Source organism: Lynx rufus, unplaced genomic scaffold (genome assembly GCF_022079265.1).
Source record: "Lynx rufus isolate CCGP_SWC_20201006 ecotype Redwood Valley unplaced genomic scaffold, mLynRuf1.p SCAF_24, whole genome shotgun sequence".
In the NCBI taxonomy this organism is placed as follows: domain Eukaryota; kingdom Metazoa; phylum Chordata; class Mammalia; order Carnivora; family Felidae; genus Lynx; species Lynx rufus.
In genome coordinates this window covers 10,962,605-10,982,398 of record NW_025814839.1, presented here as the reverse complement: position 1 = coordinate 10,982,398, position 19,794 = coordinate 10,962,605, and the positions used below count along the sequence as shown (strand labels likewise).

Below are 19,794 nucleotides of genomic sequence, written 5' to 3'. Positions count from 1 at the left end.
TGCAGGCTCCATGCCATCAGCAGAGAGCCCGATGCAGGGCTCAGACCCACAAACTGCAAGATCATGACCCAAGCCGAAATCAAGAGTCAGATGCTTAATCGACAGAGCCACCTAGGCACCCCTGTTTTATTAGTTTTTTTTCTAACTCAGAAGATAATTTTGATCACGCTGCCTTTGACTTCCTTGTGATTTTGAGATTAGACCTCATTCACTGAAGGGTTTCCTTTTTAACATATGTTCTGAAAATGTGCCAAAGTAACGTATGTATGTGTTTAAAAATTCCAAGAACGTAAAAAAAAAAAAAAAAAAAAAAAAAAAAAAAAAAAATCCAGGAACATAGGAGCCAAAAAAAAAAATATATATACGTATGTGTATATATATATATATATATACACACACATACGTATATATACATACTGCCCCACACAGGCAAAAATTGATTGTCCTGCTTTCATATGACCATATGCTCCATTCTTCTTTAATGCCAGCGGCTTTACAGGCTGTGTAGGGTTCTGTGCTGCAGGTGCGCCAATGTTTCAATGAACTCTTCCTGTTGATATTTTCCCTATCTTGAGCAGCACTGCACTATGCCGCCTTGTATACGTATGACCCTTGTGCAGCCGCATAAGCATTTCCATAGGACACATTCTTGGGCATGGAGTTGCCAGGTTATGTGGTGTGCTCTGAGCTAGACCCTCACCAAGAGTTCTGTCTCTGTACCTAACACAACTTCAGGTGGTAATTCACCTTGCCAATGGTGGGTAAAAGAATAGTATCCCATTTCATCCTGCATTTCTTTACTACTTGTAAAGTGAAATATCCCTGTGTTTGTGGGCCATCTGTACTTTGTGTACTGTGAATTTAAAGTATGTTTCAGAATGTACTTGTTTTGAGTCCCTGAGGATGGTGGCCGACTGGGGTTGGCTCCCATGGAGTTAGTGGTAAAGCTGACAGTGTTTCTACAGTGGAGTCGGCCGTATGACCCAGAATGTTCCCCTGAGGGTGAGAGGATGCTGTCTGCCGTTTGTGTTCCTAGGTGTGGTTGCAGACCTTCCCCAGAGCCTCACCCTGACTTCCCTACATTTCTCTCCTAGAATGGCCCGGAGCTGCTGCCTCGTGTGGCCATGTTGCGCCTTCTGACTTGGGTGATCGGGACAGGCTCTCCCCGCCTGCAGGTGATCTGGTTTTCAGTTGGCTATTGCTGCAACTCATTTTGTGACTCTGAGCTCAGTTCCCAGTGCTTGGGGTTGAATCCTGGTTCTCTTTCTTATCCCTCACTTTTGGACTCAAGCTAAAAGGCTATTTTAAAGTGCCAGTCTGAATATTCTCAACTAGTTATGGCCAGCCTGAATATTCTGCATGGGCTGTGACATTAGCTTGGCCTAGAGCAGGGGGCTTGGACCCACGAGGGCTTTGGGGTGGGTGTCCTCAGTTCATATCCCTCTGTGGGCCCCTCAGCCCATCACCCGGCCTCCTGCCTAATCCCATAGAAGTAAGTAATTTGCTGGACCGAGCCCAGCGCATCAATGTTTTCCTTAGGTTCTGGCTTCAGACACCCTGACTACCCTGTGTGCCAGCAGCAGTGGCGAGGATGGCTGTGCCTTTGCAGAGCAGGAGGAAGTGGATGTGCTGCTCTGTGCCTTACAGTCCCCTTGTGCCAGCGTGCGGGACACTGCGCTCCGGGTACGTGCCCACTCCCTTCTGGGGTTGCTGGGGTATTCCTTGTCTCTCAGTGCAAGTATTTGAATTGCATGAGGGACATTCTTTCAAATGATGGGAAATGCCTCACATCTGCACCAGGGTGTCCTGGAGGCAAAGAAAAGAGGTCATTGGGTGGGTCAGGGTCATTGTAGGAAGGGGAGCAACAAAGCAGCCGTCAGTGTGTCACTGGCCATTTTTTCTTTACCTTGGAAGACTTGACCAGATTTTTAAAATGGAGTGTGGATCTTGGTACTTTTATAGACAGATAAAACTCAGTGGATTAGTTTGTTTTTTCTTTTTACCTTTTTTTTTTTTTTTTTTTTAAGTTTTTTATTTACTTTTGAGAGAGGGAGCGAGAGAGTGTGCACACGCACGTACACGCAGGGGAGGGGCAGAGAGACAGAGAATCCCAAGCAGGTTCTGCACTGTCAGCGTGAAGCCTGACATGGAGCTGGAACCCATGAACCAAACTGTGAGATCATGACCCGAGCCGAAATCAAGAGTTGGATGTCTAACTGACTTGAGCCACCCAGGTGCCCCTGTTTTTTCAACTCATCACCTTGTGCTTGGGCTTTTCTTGGTGCTTTTGGAACACAGACTAAAGGTTCCCCTTGGAGTATGAGACAGGGCTTCCTGATGCCAGTCTGCTGCCTCTTGCTATTGATCTGTGACTGAGTTTTCACTGGTTCTTGGCAAGATGTGGAAGACAATAGCCATGTGGAAAATTTTTCTCAAAGAAAACAAAGGGAATGTCTTTTTTTCTGACGTTTGTCTTGCACACTGAGAGTTTTAAAATTTTATGGTAAAAAAGATTCTATCCCCACATGCCCGTCATTTCACAAAGGGAAAGCTGTTTGAGGAACTTAGAGTTAATTTTAATTGATTTAACTTTGAAGACCCATGTGTGGCTGGTGGCTACGTCTTGGATAGTATAGCCTTAGAGGGAGGTAAAGAGGCAGCTCAGAGGCTCTGGTCAAAGGTTGGGCCTCACCTGTCCCATCCCACCCCCTCTCAGGGACTGATGGAACTCCACATGGTATTGCCAGCGCCTGATACCGACGAGAAGAATGGCCTGAACCTTCTGCGGAGGCTCTGGGTGGTCAAGTTTGACAAGGAGGAAGAGATCCAGAAGCTGGCTGAGAGGTGAGAGCCACTTTAAGATTGTTTTGTTTTTTTTTTCCTGCTCTGTCCTCTCTTCCCTTATGAAATAACTGGACCCAGAGAGCTCAGCCAACAGCAAGAGAAGGGCTGGGTGGTCGTGTTTGGCAGAGTGGATGTTGCAAACCCTTGTCTCACTAGCCCCCGCCTTTGTTTGGTCTGCTACAGGCTCTGGTCAACGATGGGCCTAGATCTGCAGCCGGACCTCTGCTCCTTGCTGATAGACGATGTCATCTATCACGAGGCAGCTGTGAGGCAGGCCGGGGCTGAAGCCCTCTCCCAGGCTGTGGCACGGTACCAGCGGCAGGCGGCAGAGGTTATGGGCAGGCTCATGGAGATTTACCAGGAGAAGCTCTATGTGAGTGGCCTGTGCACCCTGCTGCGGGCTGGGCTGTGTGAGAGTGGGTTGGACTCTGCTCGGCCTCCGACCTGCTCCAGATAGGAGTCTTGGAGCTCACTGTGACCCAGGGTGGCTGTGACTGATCTCCCACCTCACAGCTGACGGCTGGCCTGCCCGGCTTGACTGGAGAGCGCACAGCAGTACATTTATCAGCCTGTCTTTTGCAGCGGCCGCCCCCAGTGCTGGATGCTTTGGGACGAGTTATCTCTGAATCTCCTCCAGATCAGTGGGAAGCCAGGTATAATGGCCGTTGCCATCTTGTTCCACTCAGAGCTTTCTGAGATATCTCAGGTTGGGTGAGTTGGGTGCCAAGAGGAGGCAACATGGAATAATGGGACAGTGGAAGGAAAGGGCAAGACCTCCCTCTGAGTCAGACCTCAGTTCAAGTCCTGGCTCCTCCTGGGCTAGCCGAGTGACTTTGGCATGTTTCTCCTTTCCTCCAAGCCTCTGTTTCCTCAGAGGTCCCTGGGGACCTTCTCACTGCTCTATAGCTGAAAAGGATAGTATCTTCACTTCCAAGTGCCTTTACCTCTGATTCTCTTACCTCTCTCCCCTCCTGCAGCCTGTCCTGGAGGTAGGGTGGGCATTGTACTCACAGGTGGGGAAACAGAGGCAGAGCTTGTTCGTGCCCAAGGTCGCCCTGGAGGGAAGTAAACTCTGGGCAGATGGCAGGAGGTCTCCATTTGACAAATGGGTTGTTGAGACGATTGTCTAGACTGGTGGTAAGCACTGGGCAGTGGGCTCCATGCTGTGCTCTGCACCCCAGAGGGAGCTACTGTAAGCTCCCTTTTCTTGTGGCAGGTCGGGGAAGATTCCGCCACAGAGGAGGCTCCTGGCCGGCCCTCGCCGCCTGACACGCTCCCCCCTTATTTCTTAGGTGTGGCTTGGCTTTGGCCCTAAACAAGCTCTCCCAGTGTTTGGATAGCTCTCAGGTGAAGCCCCTCTTTCAGTTTTTTGTCCCTGATGCTCTCAACGACCGAAACCCAGATGTCCGGAAGTGCATGTTGGATGCAGCCCTTGCGACCCTCAACACCCACGGGAAGGTAAAAGATCTCAGCCAGCTGAGGGGGTGAGGAGCAGGCAGGGCAGGAGGCAGGGCTAAGCAGTGGTGACACAGGGAGGCTGAGTGTCAGGAGGCCTGGTGGGCCACTGGCCCCATGCAAGATTTCATTTTTCTTTTTTTGAGCCCAAAAGACCCTGTAAAGTAGTTAAATTCTTGTAAGTCCACTGCATTCCTGCCAGAAAACTGGGAAACCTGCTGGCATTACTGACTGGCTTGTCAGGATGCCGGTCCCAGAGCCAGACACGGTCTTGGTCCTTGGGGCAGAGACCATCATCCCCAGGTGCAGCCTGTAGGGTTAATTTGAGGCTCAGGGTGGGCTTGGCTTTCCAGGAGAATGTCAACTCACTGCTGCCAGTGTTCGAGGAGTTCCTGAAGAATGCGCCCAATGATGCCAGCTACGATGCCGTGCGGCAGAGTGTGGTGGTCCTCATGGGCTCTCTGGCCAAGCACCTGGACAAGAGCGACCCCAAAGTGAAGCCCATTGTTGCCAAACTCATCGCTGCCCTCTCTACCCCCTCCCAGCAGGTACCTGCCTCCTGGCTTGGGGCCCACAAGCCAGCTGGGGAATTGGGACTGACTGTAGATAGATGTGCCTCTGTGTGCTAGCACCGAGTTGGGCATCAGGGTCCAGAAGGGCCAGTTCTCAGCGAGGAGTCATCCTCTGTCTCGGGACAGCCTGGTTTATGGTCAAGAACACCCTTGGAGAGGGAGTTACTTTGTTCCAGTAGGCTTCATACTAGGTGTTTTCATTTTTTTCCCTACTCATTTACTAACAGTTGTTTTTTGCACTTAGTGTAAACCCAGCACTCCTTATGCTGAGCTTTCCCTGACCTTCTGTGTGTTCCTTACACATTTCAGGGGCCTTTTAATGTAGTCTCCCAAGCCATAGTGTGAGGATTGTTGTCTTCTTTTCTGAAAATATATGTTCCCCTTCCCACCCCCAAGTGACTTACATTTTGGAGCACTCAGAATGTTCTCGTCAAATGTAGCTTTGCAAAATTGTGGTTAAAGAAATTCAGACACTCACCTGCCCGAGCCTCTGACAGCACAGCATATTGAGCTATGGCTAGAAGACAGAATTGATCATGTCTTTTGGTATTAGTTAATCTGGGCCTGGCCCTGTGAGGCCCAGCTGAATTTCCAGTGCCTTTGACAAGTTAGAAAACTTGGGCCATTTTTAAGGAACACTGTAATGCACTTCTCCCTGGACCATTCTTTGCAAGTGGGTTTAGTCTTCCTGGAGTTTCTCTCACCTGCCCAGGCCTAACAGATGTATTGTGCACCCTGAGGGAGCCCGCATCATCCATGGGCGTATAACACTGTTTGCTTGTCTGACGCCCTGTGTTGTCTGACAGACAGTGGCTGAGGTGGGCTTTGGGGACATCATGTGGTGAGATGCTGCGTAGGACTGTGGCAACTCCCAGGAACCGGCCATAGTTGAGCTGTGGCGCTGACTAGGTGGGCCCCTCCTGTAGGTGCAGGAATCTGTGGCCAGCTGCTTGCCGCCTCTCGTGCCAGCCATCAAAGAGGACGCAGGAGGGATGATCCAGAGGCTGATGCAGCAGCTGCTGGAGTCAGACAAGTACGCAGAGCGCAAAGGGGCCGCCTATGGGCTGGCAGGGCTGGTGAAGGGCCTGGGTATCCTGTCACTAAAACAGCAGGAAATGATGGCTGCGCTGACCGATGCCATCCAGGATAAGAAGAACTTCCGCCGGCGAGAGGGTGAGTGTCTCTGAGCTTGGGGCTGCCTAATATGGGAAGTCGGTTCCCACAGCTGCCACAGGAAGGAATCTATCGGGCTTTTCCTTCCTCACTGAAGAGTTGGTGTTTGTGTGTGTGCTGTTGAGGAGGCAGATTGTGTAACCCGTTCCATCTGGTCCTTGCTGATGTGGCCTAGACTTTATTTCTGACTCAGAGACCATCAGCCAAGAGAGAATTGGCCTTACTGGCATTAGTGCCAAGAAGTGACAGACACTCCCTTGTTCTCTCCCTCTTTCTGCTCAGCCATATCCCTGTTCTGGGGGAGGCAGAGGGTGCTGCTTCCTCACAGGGCAGCCGATTTAGTCCTACAGCTGCCTTGATTGTGTCCAAAGGGTGAGGAAGTGGCAGGGAGGTTATCTTGTGGCTGCCTTCAGAGCACAGTCTGTTCCCAGCTGTCCCACCCTCTCCCCCAGGAGCCCTCTTTGCCTTCGAGATGCTCTGCACCATGCTGGGGAAGCTCTTCGAGCCATACGTGGTTCATGTGCTGCCCCATCTGCTGCTGTGCTTCGGGGATGGGAACCAGTACGTGCGTGAGGTAAGTCCTGAGGCCGCACGTGAGACCCACTGGCAGCCAGTCTGCCGCTGGCTGTGAGTTTCAGCCACGGGTCGGAGGTGGTGGAAGGGCCCGCTTCCAGAACCTCTCCACCTATACATTGGGCACCGGTCTCTTCTGATTCCCAGTAAAGTGCTGAAGCTCTGTGAGGTGAGAAACTCTCCTTCTCAGCTGTGACTATAGGCCCAGGCACAGGGTCTGACACAGGAGACCCCAATTAAGTGTTGGTCACCAGGGGGAGCACTCAGTCTGCTGTCAGGCCTTGACCCTCGCTTGGGCAAGGAGGCCCCTGATTGCCTTTTCTTCTCCCTTGAGGCTGCAGATGATTGTGCCAAGGCTGTGATGAGCAACCTGAGTGCTCATGGGGTAAAGCTGGTGCTCCCCTCCTTACTTGCTGCCCTGGAGGAGGAATCCTGGAGGACCAAAGCTGGTAAGCTGCTTCCTTCTATGTCTCTGTCCAACTTCCTTTTCTGAAGACTGCCCTTGCAGGGATCCAGGAAGCCATCTAGGGGTCTTGTCCTGTGCATGTGTGCTCCCCAGCCCACGTGCGAGGCCAAGACCCTCTGAGTCATCATGCGCTCAGTCCTTCAATAATTTGTGCGCTTTCATGCAAAGAACAGGCCCCTGGCAGGAACCATTGCCCTCAGCGAGGAAATCCCAGAGCCTTAAAATTAGTCTGTGGCTACTTTCTGTGACTTTAAAGTTTTTTTCCCCTTAAGTTCCTTTTTAAAAATAGAATCTTATCTGGCATCCAAATATGCAAAGCAGATACAAACAGAGCTGTTCTGGTTTGGGCAGGGTCAAGATCTGGGGCCTTCCTACTTGGCCTCTCCTTTGGCCTTCCCCTCAGTCCTTCAGGCTTTGCCCTGCAGTTTGAAAAATCACAGATCTAAATGAGTTTCTTCACATGTGAATAAAGAAACTAGGCCAGAGAGATTCAGTGAATCGGCCTTAGACCACCACCAGGACTCAGCCAGGTTTTCCCCCATCCTGGTCTCTCCTCTTTTCCCTATACCGCCTCGCATGACACCCAGAATCCTGTGGCTCAGTAGGACTCAGGAGCATTGTGCTCGCTCTGCTGGAGTCACATCACCCCCCAACTTCCTTGCCCCTCCCCCTGGGGACTGCCTGAGGGGCCACAGTCTGCAGAGGGGCAGGCCGGTTGTCCCTTGCTCAGGCAGCTGGCACAAGTGGCTCCCTGGCCTGTGCTCAGTGATTCCATGCTTGGCCTGTGTCTGCCATCTGCAGGGTCGGTGGAGCTGCTTGGGGCAATGGCGTACTGTGCTCCCAAGCAGCTGTCATCCTGCCTGCCCAACATCGTGCCCAAGCTTACGGAGGTGCTCACTGACTCCCATGTCAAAGTGCAGAAGGCTGGACAGCAGGCGCTCAGGCAGATCGGCTCCGTCATCAGGAATCCGGAGATCCTGGGTATGCTTCTCCCTGGCTCCTCCTCCCATCCCCGGACACTGCAGGGAACAGGCATTCAGCAAAGATCTTTGCCCTCTGAGGACAGATATGCTCACATTGAAATAACCTCTAAATTCTGGGAAGCCCTTTTTCTAGAACAATTAGTGGGAAGTAGTTTGGAAATAGTTTTGCCACTGGTCTGGAGCTGTCATCGTTGACTGCATAAATGGAGAAACTGAGTCATTGGCTCAGAAGCGCTTGACTCTGAGAGATCCTGTGCACTAAGCTGAGCCCTGAAGTCAACAGAATTAAATGACATGTTCTGGGCCACATCAGCATCGTACATTCTTTGGGAACTTTCTATTCTGTTTCATTGCAGAAGATATGTGATAGAGGAGAAGATTAGGGAAGGGTTATTCCCCTTAATTGTGCTCTGTAGTGTGGTTCTTTTTTAAAAATATATTTACTTCAGAGAGAGAATGTATGCTTGCGGGGGAGAGGGGCAGAGGGAGAGAATCCCAAGCAGGCTCCACACTCAGCCCAGTGCCATGACTTTGGGATCATGACCTGAGCCGAAATCAAGAGACGCTCAACCGACTGAGCCATCCGGGCGCCCCTGTCGTGTGGTTCTTGATTGACTGATGGCAAGAGGTTGATTTCTAGAAACAAAACCCAGCAGCCACCTCACTAAGCAAGGTGAATTTTTAAGCTTTAGTGTGGAACATAGGTAATTGTTCAATGTAGTTCAGCCAGGCGTTACCAGACTTTTGTTTATTCAGAAGATGATGTTTTCTGTGTGGTTTTGTTTTTTAAGGGATGAATAGGTATACTTGGGTTTTGTTGTCTTTTACAATGTTCAACAGCCTTGGAGATTCCTAAGGCTCGGAAACAGTCTTGATCTCTATCAAAGGAAGGGAAGTGCTTTCATTTTGAGAATCCAGCATGGTTTGTGTGTGTGTGTGTGTGTGTGTGTGTGTGTGTGTGTGTGTGTGTTTAAATTAAGATATGATTTGCATAATATTAAAATCACTTTTTAAAAATGTGTACAATTAGGTGTTTTTTTTTGTATATTCACAAAATTACACGAGCATCACCACAGTCTATTTCCAGGACATTTTCCTCACCCCAAAAAGAAATCTCCTACCTGTTGGCATTCACTCTTCATTCCCTTTCCTGCCTCTGGGCCCTGATAGCCACTAATAGGCTTTCTGTTTCTTTGCATTTACCTGTTGCAGACACTTCGTATAGTGGGATCATATGCGTTTGTCCCTTTGTGTCTAGCGTCTTGAGCTTAGCATAATGTTTTTAAGGTTCATCCATGTTGTAGCATGCATCAGTGCTTTCTTAATGGCCCAATAATCCATCTTGTGGATAGACCACATTTTGTTTATTAAGTCATCTTTTGATGGACATTTGGGTTGTTTCTGCTTATTGGCTGTTTGAAATAATGCTGCTATAAACATTTGCGTACATGGTGGTGTTTTTAGACATGTTCAGGTCTCTTAGGTACCTAGGAATGGAAATTGCTGGGTCATGATATGGTAACTGTCTGCCTTTCTCAGGAACTGCTAGACTGTTTTCCAAAGTGGCTGGATCACTTGACATTCCCGGCAGCAGTGTGTGAGAGTTCTCATTGCCTACGCTGTTATTGTCTGTCTTTTTTGGTCATAGCCACCCTAGTGCATGTGAAGTGGCATCTAATCGTGGTTTCGATTTACATTTCCCTAATGACTAATGATGTTGAACTTTTTCGTGGGCTTCTTGGCCATTTGCATATCTCCTTTGGAGAACTCTTAAAATCTTTTGCCTATTTTTTAATCGGGTTGTTAGTTTTTGGTTTTTTTTCAATTGTTGGCCAGCATGGGTCTTCACAGTGGATGAATTCCCCAGACTTTGGAAAAGATAAGCCAGGTATTTCTCTTGGCATTTCTTTTGCCAGGCTGATGGTGCTCACATGAAGAGCTTGTTTTATCTGGGTGTAACTCCTCTGAGCATTGTGTGTTTCATTGCCACCACTGGCTTGGGGCATTTGGCGTCTCAAAACAGTTTCTTTGCAAAACCACTCTGGGCTAACCCTTCCACGATCAGGCACTGTGGTGCCTGAGCTGCGCTCCCGCGGAGGCTGAGCACTGTGGCTGCAGCTCAGCTCCACTGAAAGCAGACTCTAGTTGTCCTGCTAGATCAAGCTGCTCAGTGCAAAGGGGTGACAGCTGCTACTTTCTTCCTGGCGGAGCAGGGATTGCTCTTTGTAAACAGGCTGGCTTCCACAGCTGGTGACTTGTGGGGTTCCAGTGAGGGGTGGCCCCGGACTCCTTTCTCTTCTGACCCCATGTAGTTCTGGGGACTCGGAAGTTTTGCCGCTCCTGAGACTCGTGTAGACCAGCTTCTCTCTTGTTTGGACATGCAGCCATTGCCCCTGTCCTGCTGGATGCCCTGACGGACCCCTCCAGAAAGACCCAGAAGTGCTTGCAGACCCTGCTGGATACCAAGTTTGTTCACTTCATCGATGCCCCATCCTTGGCCCTCATCATGCCCATTGTCCAGAGAGCCTTTCAGGACCGTTCCACGGACACGCGGAAGATGGCAGCCCAGATTATTGGCAACATGTACTCCCTGACGGACCAGAAGGTAGCAGCCCAGCTGGCACTGGCGCTGGCGCTGGTGCTGGACAGACCAGTAGATGCTGGTTTAGGGCACAGAGTCCTTGCCCGCAGTAGACACAGAAGAGCTGTCTGGGCTTTTGTCCCTGTTTATGTTTAGGGGACAAAATGCACAATTTTGGGGTGGAGGGTAGGAATCTAGGCTCTCTGGGCATTTTTTTTTTTTTTTAATCTTAATGTTTTTATTTATTTTTGAGACAGAGACAGAGCATGAGCAGGGGAGGGGCAGAGAGAGGGGGAGACACAGAATCTGAAACAGGCTCCAGGCTCTGAGCTGTCAGCACAGAGCCCGACGCGGGGCTCAAACTCACAGAGTGTGAGATCGTGACCTGACTCTCTGGGCATCTTGTAGAGCACAATGGTTTAAGCTCTTATTAGGTCAGATTAGGTCAGATGAGGCCATCCATGCATGGGCTCTTTTACAGACTGCGGGGGAAGAAAGGCCCAGCCTGGCCCCATGTGGGCAAAGTGGCCACTGCTCTGCTTGCAGTTCTCATCACAAGCTTTTACTTCTGTAAGCCTATAAATTAGAGGAAATTAGCCTAGTTTGGGAGATTTACTTTACCTGCTCCCAGGGGCCTGCATGTGTGAGCTCACTGTCTCCCACAGTCATAGTTTGCTGGCTGAGGGTATGGGCACAAGAGATAAAGTGGACAAGGCATGTTAGTCCTATAGAATTTGGGAAATGGGAAAACTGGTGAAACAAAAAATTGTATCTGTAGTTCTCCAACATGGAAATGGTTACTGCTGATGTTTTTTATTACATCAAAAAAAATTGTATTCCTAAACATAAGCTGATTTTTAAGTTACAATGAGTTATTCACAAAACTGGTTTTTAAATAGTTCTTTAATATTCTGATACATTTATATACCATAACTTATATAATCCTGTTGTCGGTCCTATACTGTCCAAGGTTTTCTGCTATTTTAAATGATGCTACAGCGAACATAAGGCTTTTTCTATATTTAAAACTGTTCCCTAAAGCTGAATGCTATACCAAGAGACATAAACCTTTTAACGTGAAGAACGGGAAGATGATAACACTGTTCTGAAGGGAAAGTGCCAGAAATAATTTCCTAGATTCCAGAGGCTGGACAAGCCTTGGTCCTGAGATAAGGTCAGGAGGAGGAAGAGCATTGAACTCTAGTTGGGGGCTCTCTCTACCCATTGAGGGTGGGCCTCAGATCCCTCACAGGTTTCCTGGGTGATCATCTGGGGTACCAGTTAGTGGGGTTCCTTGCCAGTTGTCCTTCCCTGCTGGCTGTGGGAGCAGCCCTGCTGCGCTCTCCTTGTCAGCAGAATGGTGAGGTCAGTGGCCACACCGGAACAGGACCCAGAGGAAGCAGGAGCCAGGCCTCCACCTGAGTCACCTCTTGTGTTGTTGCAGGACTTAGCTCCTTACCTGCCAAGCGTGACGCCTGGCCTGAAAGCCTCTCTTTTGGACCCTGTACCTGAGGTGAGTCTGGGAGGAGAGGTGGGCAGGAGCTTGTTATTTTAGCCCACTCCTCAGAAAATTGATTCCTGGGAATTCTCTATAAGTTGCTTTTGCATTTGTCTGGTAAAGGGAAGGAGACCCTAGGGGCCCCTGCCTGCTCCTGTGCGGGCACCTGGTTTTGAGCCACTGCAACTCTACCATCCTGGTTCTTGGTTACCTGGCAGGTGCGGACAGTGTCTGCAAAGGCTCTTGGGGCCATGGTGAAGGGCATGGGGGAGTCGTGCTTTGAGGACTTGCTGCCATGGCTTATGGAGACGCTGACCTATGAGCAGAGCTCTGTGGATCGCTCAGGCGCTGCACAAGGTGAGGCCAGGGCAGGCCCAGGGGCCAGACCAGGAATGCTGTCTAGGATCCTTCCGATCCAGCGAGTTCATTCTGTCCTTTTGTTACAGGGTTGGCCGAGGTCATGGCTGGCTTGGGGGTGGAGAAGTTGGAAAAGCTGATGCCAGAAATCGTGGCTACAGCCAGCAAAGTGGACATTGCACCCCATGTCCGAGATGGCTATATCATGATGTTCAACTACCTGCCCATCACCTTTGGGGACAAGTTCACTCCTTATGTGGGGCCCATCATCCCATGTATCCTCAAAGTAGGCACCAGGGACCATGCTGAGGGTACCATTACTGAGGGGGGCAGGGTGCATGTGCTCTCCTTGGAGTCTAGGCTCCCTAGCAGCTGGGACTAGGAGGCAAGAATCCTCATCCTGCTCTTCCGGGAGTCCCATTTCCTTTGGGTCTGGTGCCTTGGGGGAAGCAGCCCTGGCTGACCCACCCTCTGTCTGCACAGGCTCTTGCTGATGAGAATGAGTTTGTGCGTGACACTGCCCTGCGTGCAGGCCAGCGGGTCATTTCCATGTATGCCGAGACAGCCATCGCTCTGCTGCTGCCCCAGCTGGAGCAAGGCCTCTTTGATGATCTTTGGAGAATAAGGCAAGGACTCGGGTGGAAAGACCCAGTGGCCCCGGCTTTGCGTTTTGGGAACTCTGAGAAATGAGGAGCAGGAATGTTGCTGAGAACTCTTTTCAACTCTCTCTAGACTCTCACTCTTAAGCACTCAGTGTGACTCTCCAGTTTCATGCAGCAGTGTCTCTATTCTGATTCTCTTTTGAAAAGTTTGCTCTATTCAGTTCTTCAGTTTGTATGAAAATTTTATTTTTTTATTAAAAAATATTTTTAATGATTATTTTGTGTGTGTGTGTGTGTGAGAGAGAGAGAAAGAGAGAGAGGGAGTGTGTGTGTGTGTGTGTGTGTGTGTGTGTGTATCTGTGCATGTACATGCACAAGCAGGGGAGGGGCAGATAGGGAGAGAGAGAAAGAATACCAAGTAGGTCTCGCGATGCCAGTGCAGAGCCTGATGCAGGGCTTGAACTCATGAACTGTGAAATCATATCTGAGCCAAAATCAAGAATCAGACACTTAACTGACTGAGCCACCCAGGCGCCCCTTTATGGGTTTTTTTGAATCTTCACTTCAAATAGGACTATGATTTTTGTAGTCATTAAAAACAATAAACCTAATTTAATTTGAAGAGAAGTAAGGTTTATCCTTCTAGGCCTCTTCTTAGTGATGATCATTTCTGATGATCAGCATTCCTGATTTTCTGTTAATGTTTCTTTCTGTACTCTCCCTCTTCGTTGTAATTTTTATTACAGAAACTTTCACCTATGCTTTTAAAAAATGTTGATTTTTCCCATTGTTAAAGTAATATGTCTTCGTTAGTAGAAAACTTGGGAAGAAAATAATATGGGAAAGTGTAAAGAAACAAAAATCTTCTAGGGTCACCTAGGTGGCTCAGTCAGTTGAATGTCCCTGACTCTTGATTTTGTCTCAGGTCATGATCCCAGGCTCGTGGGATTGAGCCCCACATCGGATTTGGTATGAGCATGGATCCTGCTTGAGACTGACTCTCTCTCTCTCTCTCTCTTTCTCCCTCCCTCTCCCTCCCTCTCCCTCCCTCTCCCTCCCTCTCTCCCCCTCTCCCCCTCTCCCCATCTCCCCCTCTCCCTCCCTCTCCACCCCCCCCTCCTCTGTGTGCATGCACACGTTCTCTCTCTTAAAATTAAAAAAAAAAATTGTCTGTAACTTCTCTCATTCCACGATAGCCACCATGAATATATTTTTACTTATTTATTATTTATTTTTATTAATAATTAATTAATTTTTAAATTTTTATTTTTGAGAGAGAGACAGAGACAGTGCAAGTAGGAGAGGAGCAGAGAGAGAGGGAGACACAATCCAAAGCAGGCTCCAGGCTCCAAGCTATAAGTTTACTGGACCTTGAGCCTGATGTGGGGCTCAAACTCGCGAACCGCGAGATCATGACCTGAGCCGAAGTCGGACGCTTAACTGACTGAGCCACCCAGGAGCCCCTATTATTTATTATTTTTAAATTTATATCCAAATTAGCATATAGTACAAGAATGATTTCAGGAGTAGATTCCTTAATGCTCCTTACCCATTTAGCCCATCCCCCCTCCCACAAACCCTCCAGTAATCCTCTGTTGTCTCCATATTTAAGAGTCTCTTATGTTTTGTCCCCCTTGCTGTTTTTATATTATTTTTGTTTTCCTTCCCTTACGTTCATCTGTTTTGTATCTTAAAATCCTCATGAGTGAAGTCATATGATACTTGTCTTTCTCTAGTTTCGCTCAGCATAATACCCTCTAGTGCCATCCACGTAGTTGCAAATGGCAAGATTTCATTCTTTTTGATTGCTGAGTGATACTCTGTTGTATATATATACCACATCTTCTTTATCCATTCATCCATCGATGGACATTTGTAGCCACCATGAATATTTTAGGTGTACTTCCTTCCGGTATATTTTTTGCCCAGTGCTCAGTTGTCCCCTAAGATTGCCCCTCGCAACTGTGTGACTCTGTTATTGGCATCTTCCTCAGGTTTAGCTCTGTTCAGCTCCTTGGGGATCTCCTGTTCCACATCTCAGGGGTCACCGGGAAGATGACCACAGAAACTGCCTCTGAAGATGATAATTTTGGAACTGCCCAGTCCAATAAGGTGCGCACCTCGAGTTGGTTTTCCACCTGTAGTGGTGGTAGGGATGTGCCCTGGTACTCATGCTCCGGAGGCTTCACCACCCTGCGTTCTCCCTTCTTTTCCACTGCTGTAGGCTATCATCACTGCCCTGGGGGTAGATCGGCGGAACCGGGTGTTGGCAGGGCTCTACATGGGCCGCTCAGACACCCAGCTGGTTGTGCGGCAGGCGTCCCTGCACGTCTGGAAGATTGTGGTCTCTAATACCCCCCGCACCTTGCGCGAGATCCTGCCTACTCTCTTTGGGCTGCTGCTGGGTTTCCTAGCCAGCACCTGTGCAGATAAGAGAACCGTAAGTTTACTGGACCTTGCTTCTGACCCAGCATCAGAGGCTAGGGTGCCTAGAGCCCCCTATCTAAGAGAACATTTATTTATTAGTCATTTAACAGTTACTCTTAAAGATAAAACAGCCAGTTATTTTGCCTTCAAGATGGATTTATTGAGGCAATAGCAAAGAATTGCAGTTTGGGACATGTAAGCCATGCAAAACTATAGTCAGTCCACTGAACAAAAGAGTGGAACACCCTATAAAAGAGGGAAGGGAGGGTGTCGGGAGGGCTGTTATAAACAAAAAGTCTCTTGGAGTAAACTGGGAGTTTGAAGTGTAGTGGCTATTCATTGGCTCAGTTGTGACTGTCTCTCATTGGCTGGGCTGTTGGCCGGTGGAGGAGGAAAATCTTCCTTCATCCTGCTGGGCTAGTAAAGCATATGCTTTTTCCTGTTCGGTCTGTAACATTCATCTTTTCCTTTTGGGTCTGTAGTTGATGAAGAGTGGTAGGGTGTGGGAGTGCCCTTTTCTGGCCTCCTGACTCCATTCTAAAGGAGGTTTCCTTTTATTAATGTTCACACAACAAATATTTATTAAGCACCATTATGTGCTAAGCAGGGGCCTAAAACCTGGAGATGTAATGGAGAAGAAGAGCAGCCTTATTCTTTTCCTCATGAGCTACACTGTGGTAGAGAAGATGGACGTTAATCAAATAATCACACAGACAGATGTAAATACAGCTATAGCAAATGCTGCGTGGTGCTGCAAATGTGTGTAACAGGGCCTTTGACCAGTGGGGGAGGGGGGGTCAGGGAAAGCTTCTCAGAAGAAATGATGCTTGAAGATAAAAGATGAGTAGGTATCCACCAGGTGAGGTAGTGATGAAAGCCAATTCCAGACCAGGGGAATAGTGCTTTAGATACAAGGGCAGGATGTGCAAAAGCCAACAGAAGCTGGGCGGGGGCTGCTGGGTCTGGAATGAGAAACGGGTGAGCATGTGAGATGAGGCTGACCTGGGCTGGGGCAGGGGCTGGGTCAGGCATGTTCTCTGGTTGGGAGGAGGGGCCCAGCCTGGGCTCATGTTTGCTTCTGGCAGTCCCCTTTGACCTACTCCCAACCCCCATCTCTGGCAAGCAAACTGCATATTTGGCTAAAGAAGGGTTTGTGTGAGGCCTCAGGGGAGATCGTTTATTTTTTTTTTTCCTTAAAAACATTTGTGCCCTGTTCAGCTCCCCTTGGACAAGAGCACGAGGTGAGGTGACTTCTAGGCTGTAGTTATCAATTTAGGGAAATTGACTCTTGACCAGGCAGCATCTGATAAGTTTCCTATTCGTATAGAAGGTGCCAGCTCTTGCTTTAGGTTGTGTAGGTGTGTGTGATACAAAGAAATAATTGTATTTTTTTAGTGTTTTGCAAGCACCCTGGCGGTTCTTCAGGGCTAACGGCATCTGGGGAAGTTAAGTCCAGGGCCTTCAATCTGGAGTTGTCTTCCAGGTGCCCTGGGGTTTGTAGGGCATTGATATCCTGGCTTGATCTCTGCTGACAGATTGCAGCAAGGACATTGGGCGATCTCGTCCGGAAGTTAGGGGAGAAAATCCTGCCAGAAATCATCCCCATCCTTGAGGAAGGCCTGAGGTCTCAGAAGAGCGACGAGAGGCAGGGTGTGTGCATCGGACTGAGCGAGATCATGAAGTCCACCAGCCGAGACGCTGTGAGTGTCTTCTTAGGGCCTCGCGGGTGACCTGACTCAGAGGGCTGGGGGCAGGTTCCAGGAAAAGCCGTATCACTAGGGACTCCTGAGTGGCCCATAGAAATTGGTGATGATCTTTTTCTCACCACTACTGAGGCTTCTCCAGTTTAATCCCTTTTATGTCACTACTGCACTACAGTTAAAATGTGCAGTGTCCTTGGCAGGGAAGGGAGGCCGTGCGCATGTGTGTGTGCTGGTGCTGTGGGAGCGGGAGGGCTGCACACGTTCTTACAGGGAGCAGAGCAGATGAGTGTTACGCTCCCAGTGGGTGGAAGTGTGTCGTTTCCGACAATGTTACCGTCCCATAGCAGCCACTTTCAGGGGGCTGGCGATCTTTGCACTTACTTTCCTTTCTGAGGGTGATCCTCAAAACACGCCTGGGAAACAGATTGAGCAGGCATAGGGCTCTCAGTTGGCATAAAAGTTATGAAGTGGCTGGCTAGTCAGAAATGTTAAGCATGTGGCCATTGCTTATTCTCTGATCTACTGGCACCTTCTGCTGAGTGTATCGGTAGAAGTATTATATTCACTGGGGGTTTACGTTTGCATTTGGCAAAGAATGTAAATAAATTCTGTCACCAACTAGAGTTGTGATTCATTGAATAGTTACTGAGTCCTCTCAAAGGCTGAGACCTTGCCGGCGGTGAGGCCGATACATAATCAGTCCCCCGATTCTGTTTGTAGTGTGCTCTGCTTCGGGGGGACCGTTTCCAGAGGGAGCAGAGCTATCCTTGGCCCCACAGTAGCCCCAGAGATGCCACAGAGAAGCAATTTTTTGAGTTGAGTCTTGAAGGACTTGGGAGTTTTCCAAGAGGATGAGCCAAAGAAAGAATCAGGGGAGAGGGAGCCATGCCATGCAGGGCCTCACCATGGGAAGGAGCTCTCGTGGGAGATGGAGAGTATCTGGAGAACTCACTTAAAATCCGACTCCTCAGGTGGAGACTGCATATCCTCTCTACGTTCGTATGCTTGCTCATTTTCAGTGAGAACCACTAAGTTAAGAGTCAAGCCAAGGGATGCTGGTGGCCTGGCTAGGCCAGAGGTCCTCGTCCATCTCCCCTTGCTTGCTTCCACTCCTTCCTTGCCTCTGCTGCATCAGGTACAGTGCACGGATTCCGTTGCAGGTGCTGTATTTCTCTGAGTCCCTTGTACCCACGGCGAGGAAGGCTTTGTGTGACCCTCTGGAGGAGGTCAGAGAAGCGGCGGCCAAGACCTTCGAGCAGCTGCACTCCACCATCGGCCACCAGGCTCTAGAAGACATTCTCCCATTTTTACTGAAGCAGCTGGTGAGTGGATCTGCCACACACCTACCAGTTTGGCTTTTACTGTCTCTGTAGAAGCAAAATGCAGGGGGGCTCATTCTGCCAAGGCAGCCGCAGTGTGGGCCCCCCAAGGGAGTGGGTGCAGCAGGCTCAGATTTGGCTCTGTGCTTCTCCTTCGATAGTCAGTAAATGTGGGTGCGGTAGGAGGGAGGGAGGAAAGTGGTGAAGGAAGTTGGCGGTGGCTGGTCTAGACAGCAGAGGTGGGGATAGGAGCCAGCTCCTCAGCATTGCCCTCTGTGCTCCTGTGCAGGATGATGAGGAAGTGTCAGAGTTTGCCTTGGATGGTCTGAAGCAAGTTATGGCCATCAAGAGTCGTGTGGTGCTTCCCTACCTCGTGCCCAAGGTAATCCCACCCTGCAGCAAGCACCCCCTGGCCGCGGCTACATGATTATTTCCAGGCCTGCTATGGAGACCTTTTGGACTCAGATGTTGGGGAAGGCTGGTGGTGGGTGCAGGGGGCCCTGGAGCAGACACTTAGCCCTCAACAGTGGCCATGGGATCTCCTAGAGTCTAGCACGGTGGCCAGCATGGAGCGGCATTCATTGAGCTGACCTTGTTCATCATTCTACAGCTGACGACTCCGCCTGTCAACACCCGGGTGCTGGCTTTCCTTTCGTCTGTGGCTGGTGACGCCTTGACCCGTCACCTTGGAGTGATCCTCCCGGCAGTCATGTTGGCCCTGAAGGAGAAACTTGGGACTCCGGACGAGCAGCTGGTGAGTGTCACGATTACTCCTGGCAGCTTTCTGTCAGCTGTCCTGGCCTGCCCCTGAGGAGCTGTGCTCAGTCTGGGTGTCCCCTGTGGTTTCAGGAGATGGCCAACTGTCAGGCTGTGATCCTCTCAGTAGAGGATGACACTGGGCACCGGATCATCATCGAGGATCTGCTGGAAGCCACCCGAAGCCCTGAGGTGGGCATGAGGCAGGCTGCCGCCATCATCCTCAACATTTACTGTTCACGCTCGAAGGCTGACTACACCAGCCACTTGCGGAGCCTGGTGTCCGGCCTGATCCGCCTCTTCAACGACTCCAGCCCGGTGGTTCTGGAGGAGAGCTGGGATGCCCTGAATGCCATCACCAAGGTGAGGGGACTGCTGACTGCAGCAGATTTTGATTATAGACCATGCCAGACGCTTGGAAGATTAGACTCTTAAAATAGGCCATGACGTACCTGTCAGCCAGCTTCAGCATTTATCAATCCATG

General features: G+C 49.6%; 1 protein-coding gene across 1 annotated transcript in view; it reads left to right on the top strand.

The window, feature by feature from the left end:
- GCN1 (GCN1 activator of EIF2AK4) overlaps positions 1 to 19,794 on the top strand; it is a 59,062-nt gene that overhangs the window by 29,284 nt on the left and 9,984 nt on the right. The window contains exons 28-50 of the mRNA XM_047088502.1: positions 1,095 to 1,175; positions 1,540 to 1,683; positions 2,717 to 2,844; positions 3,028 to 3,217; positions 3,427 to 3,497; positions 4,137 to 4,302; positions 4,653 to 4,847; positions 5,798 to 6,044; positions 6,497 to 6,618; positions 6,952 to 7,066; positions 7,885 to 8,064; positions 10,451 to 10,671; positions 12,092 to 12,160; positions 12,364 to 12,502; positions 12,592 to 12,788; positions 12,986 to 13,128; positions 15,099 to 15,216; positions 15,329 to 15,544; positions 17,067 to 17,231; positions 18,395 to 18,556; positions 18,843 to 18,935; positions 19,164 to 19,307; positions 19,403 to 19,672. Coding sequence (XP_046944458.1) covers positions 1,095 to 1,175; positions 1,540 to 1,683; positions 2,717 to 2,844; positions 3,028 to 3,217; positions 3,427 to 3,497; positions 4,137 to 4,302; positions 4,653 to 4,847; positions 5,798 to 6,044; positions 6,497 to 6,618; positions 6,952 to 7,066; positions 7,885 to 8,064; positions 10,451 to 10,671; positions 12,092 to 12,160; positions 12,364 to 12,502; positions 12,592 to 12,788; positions 12,986 to 13,128; positions 15,099 to 15,216; positions 15,329 to 15,544; positions 17,067 to 17,231; positions 18,395 to 18,556; positions 18,843 to 18,935; positions 19,164 to 19,307; positions 19,403 to 19,672 — 3,576 coding nt within the window. The remainder of the gene's footprint in view (positions 1 to 1,094; positions 1,176 to 1,539; positions 1,684 to 2,716; positions 2,845 to 3,027; positions 3,218 to 3,426; positions 3,498 to 4,136; positions 4,303 to 4,652; positions 4,848 to 5,797; positions 6,045 to 6,496; positions 6,619 to 6,951; positions 7,067 to 7,884; positions 8,065 to 10,450; positions 10,672 to 12,091; positions 12,161 to 12,363; positions 12,503 to 12,591; positions 12,789 to 12,985; positions 13,129 to 15,098; positions 15,217 to 15,328; positions 15,545 to 17,066; positions 17,232 to 18,394; positions 18,557 to 18,842; positions 18,936 to 19,163; positions 19,308 to 19,402; positions 19,673 to 19,794) is intronic.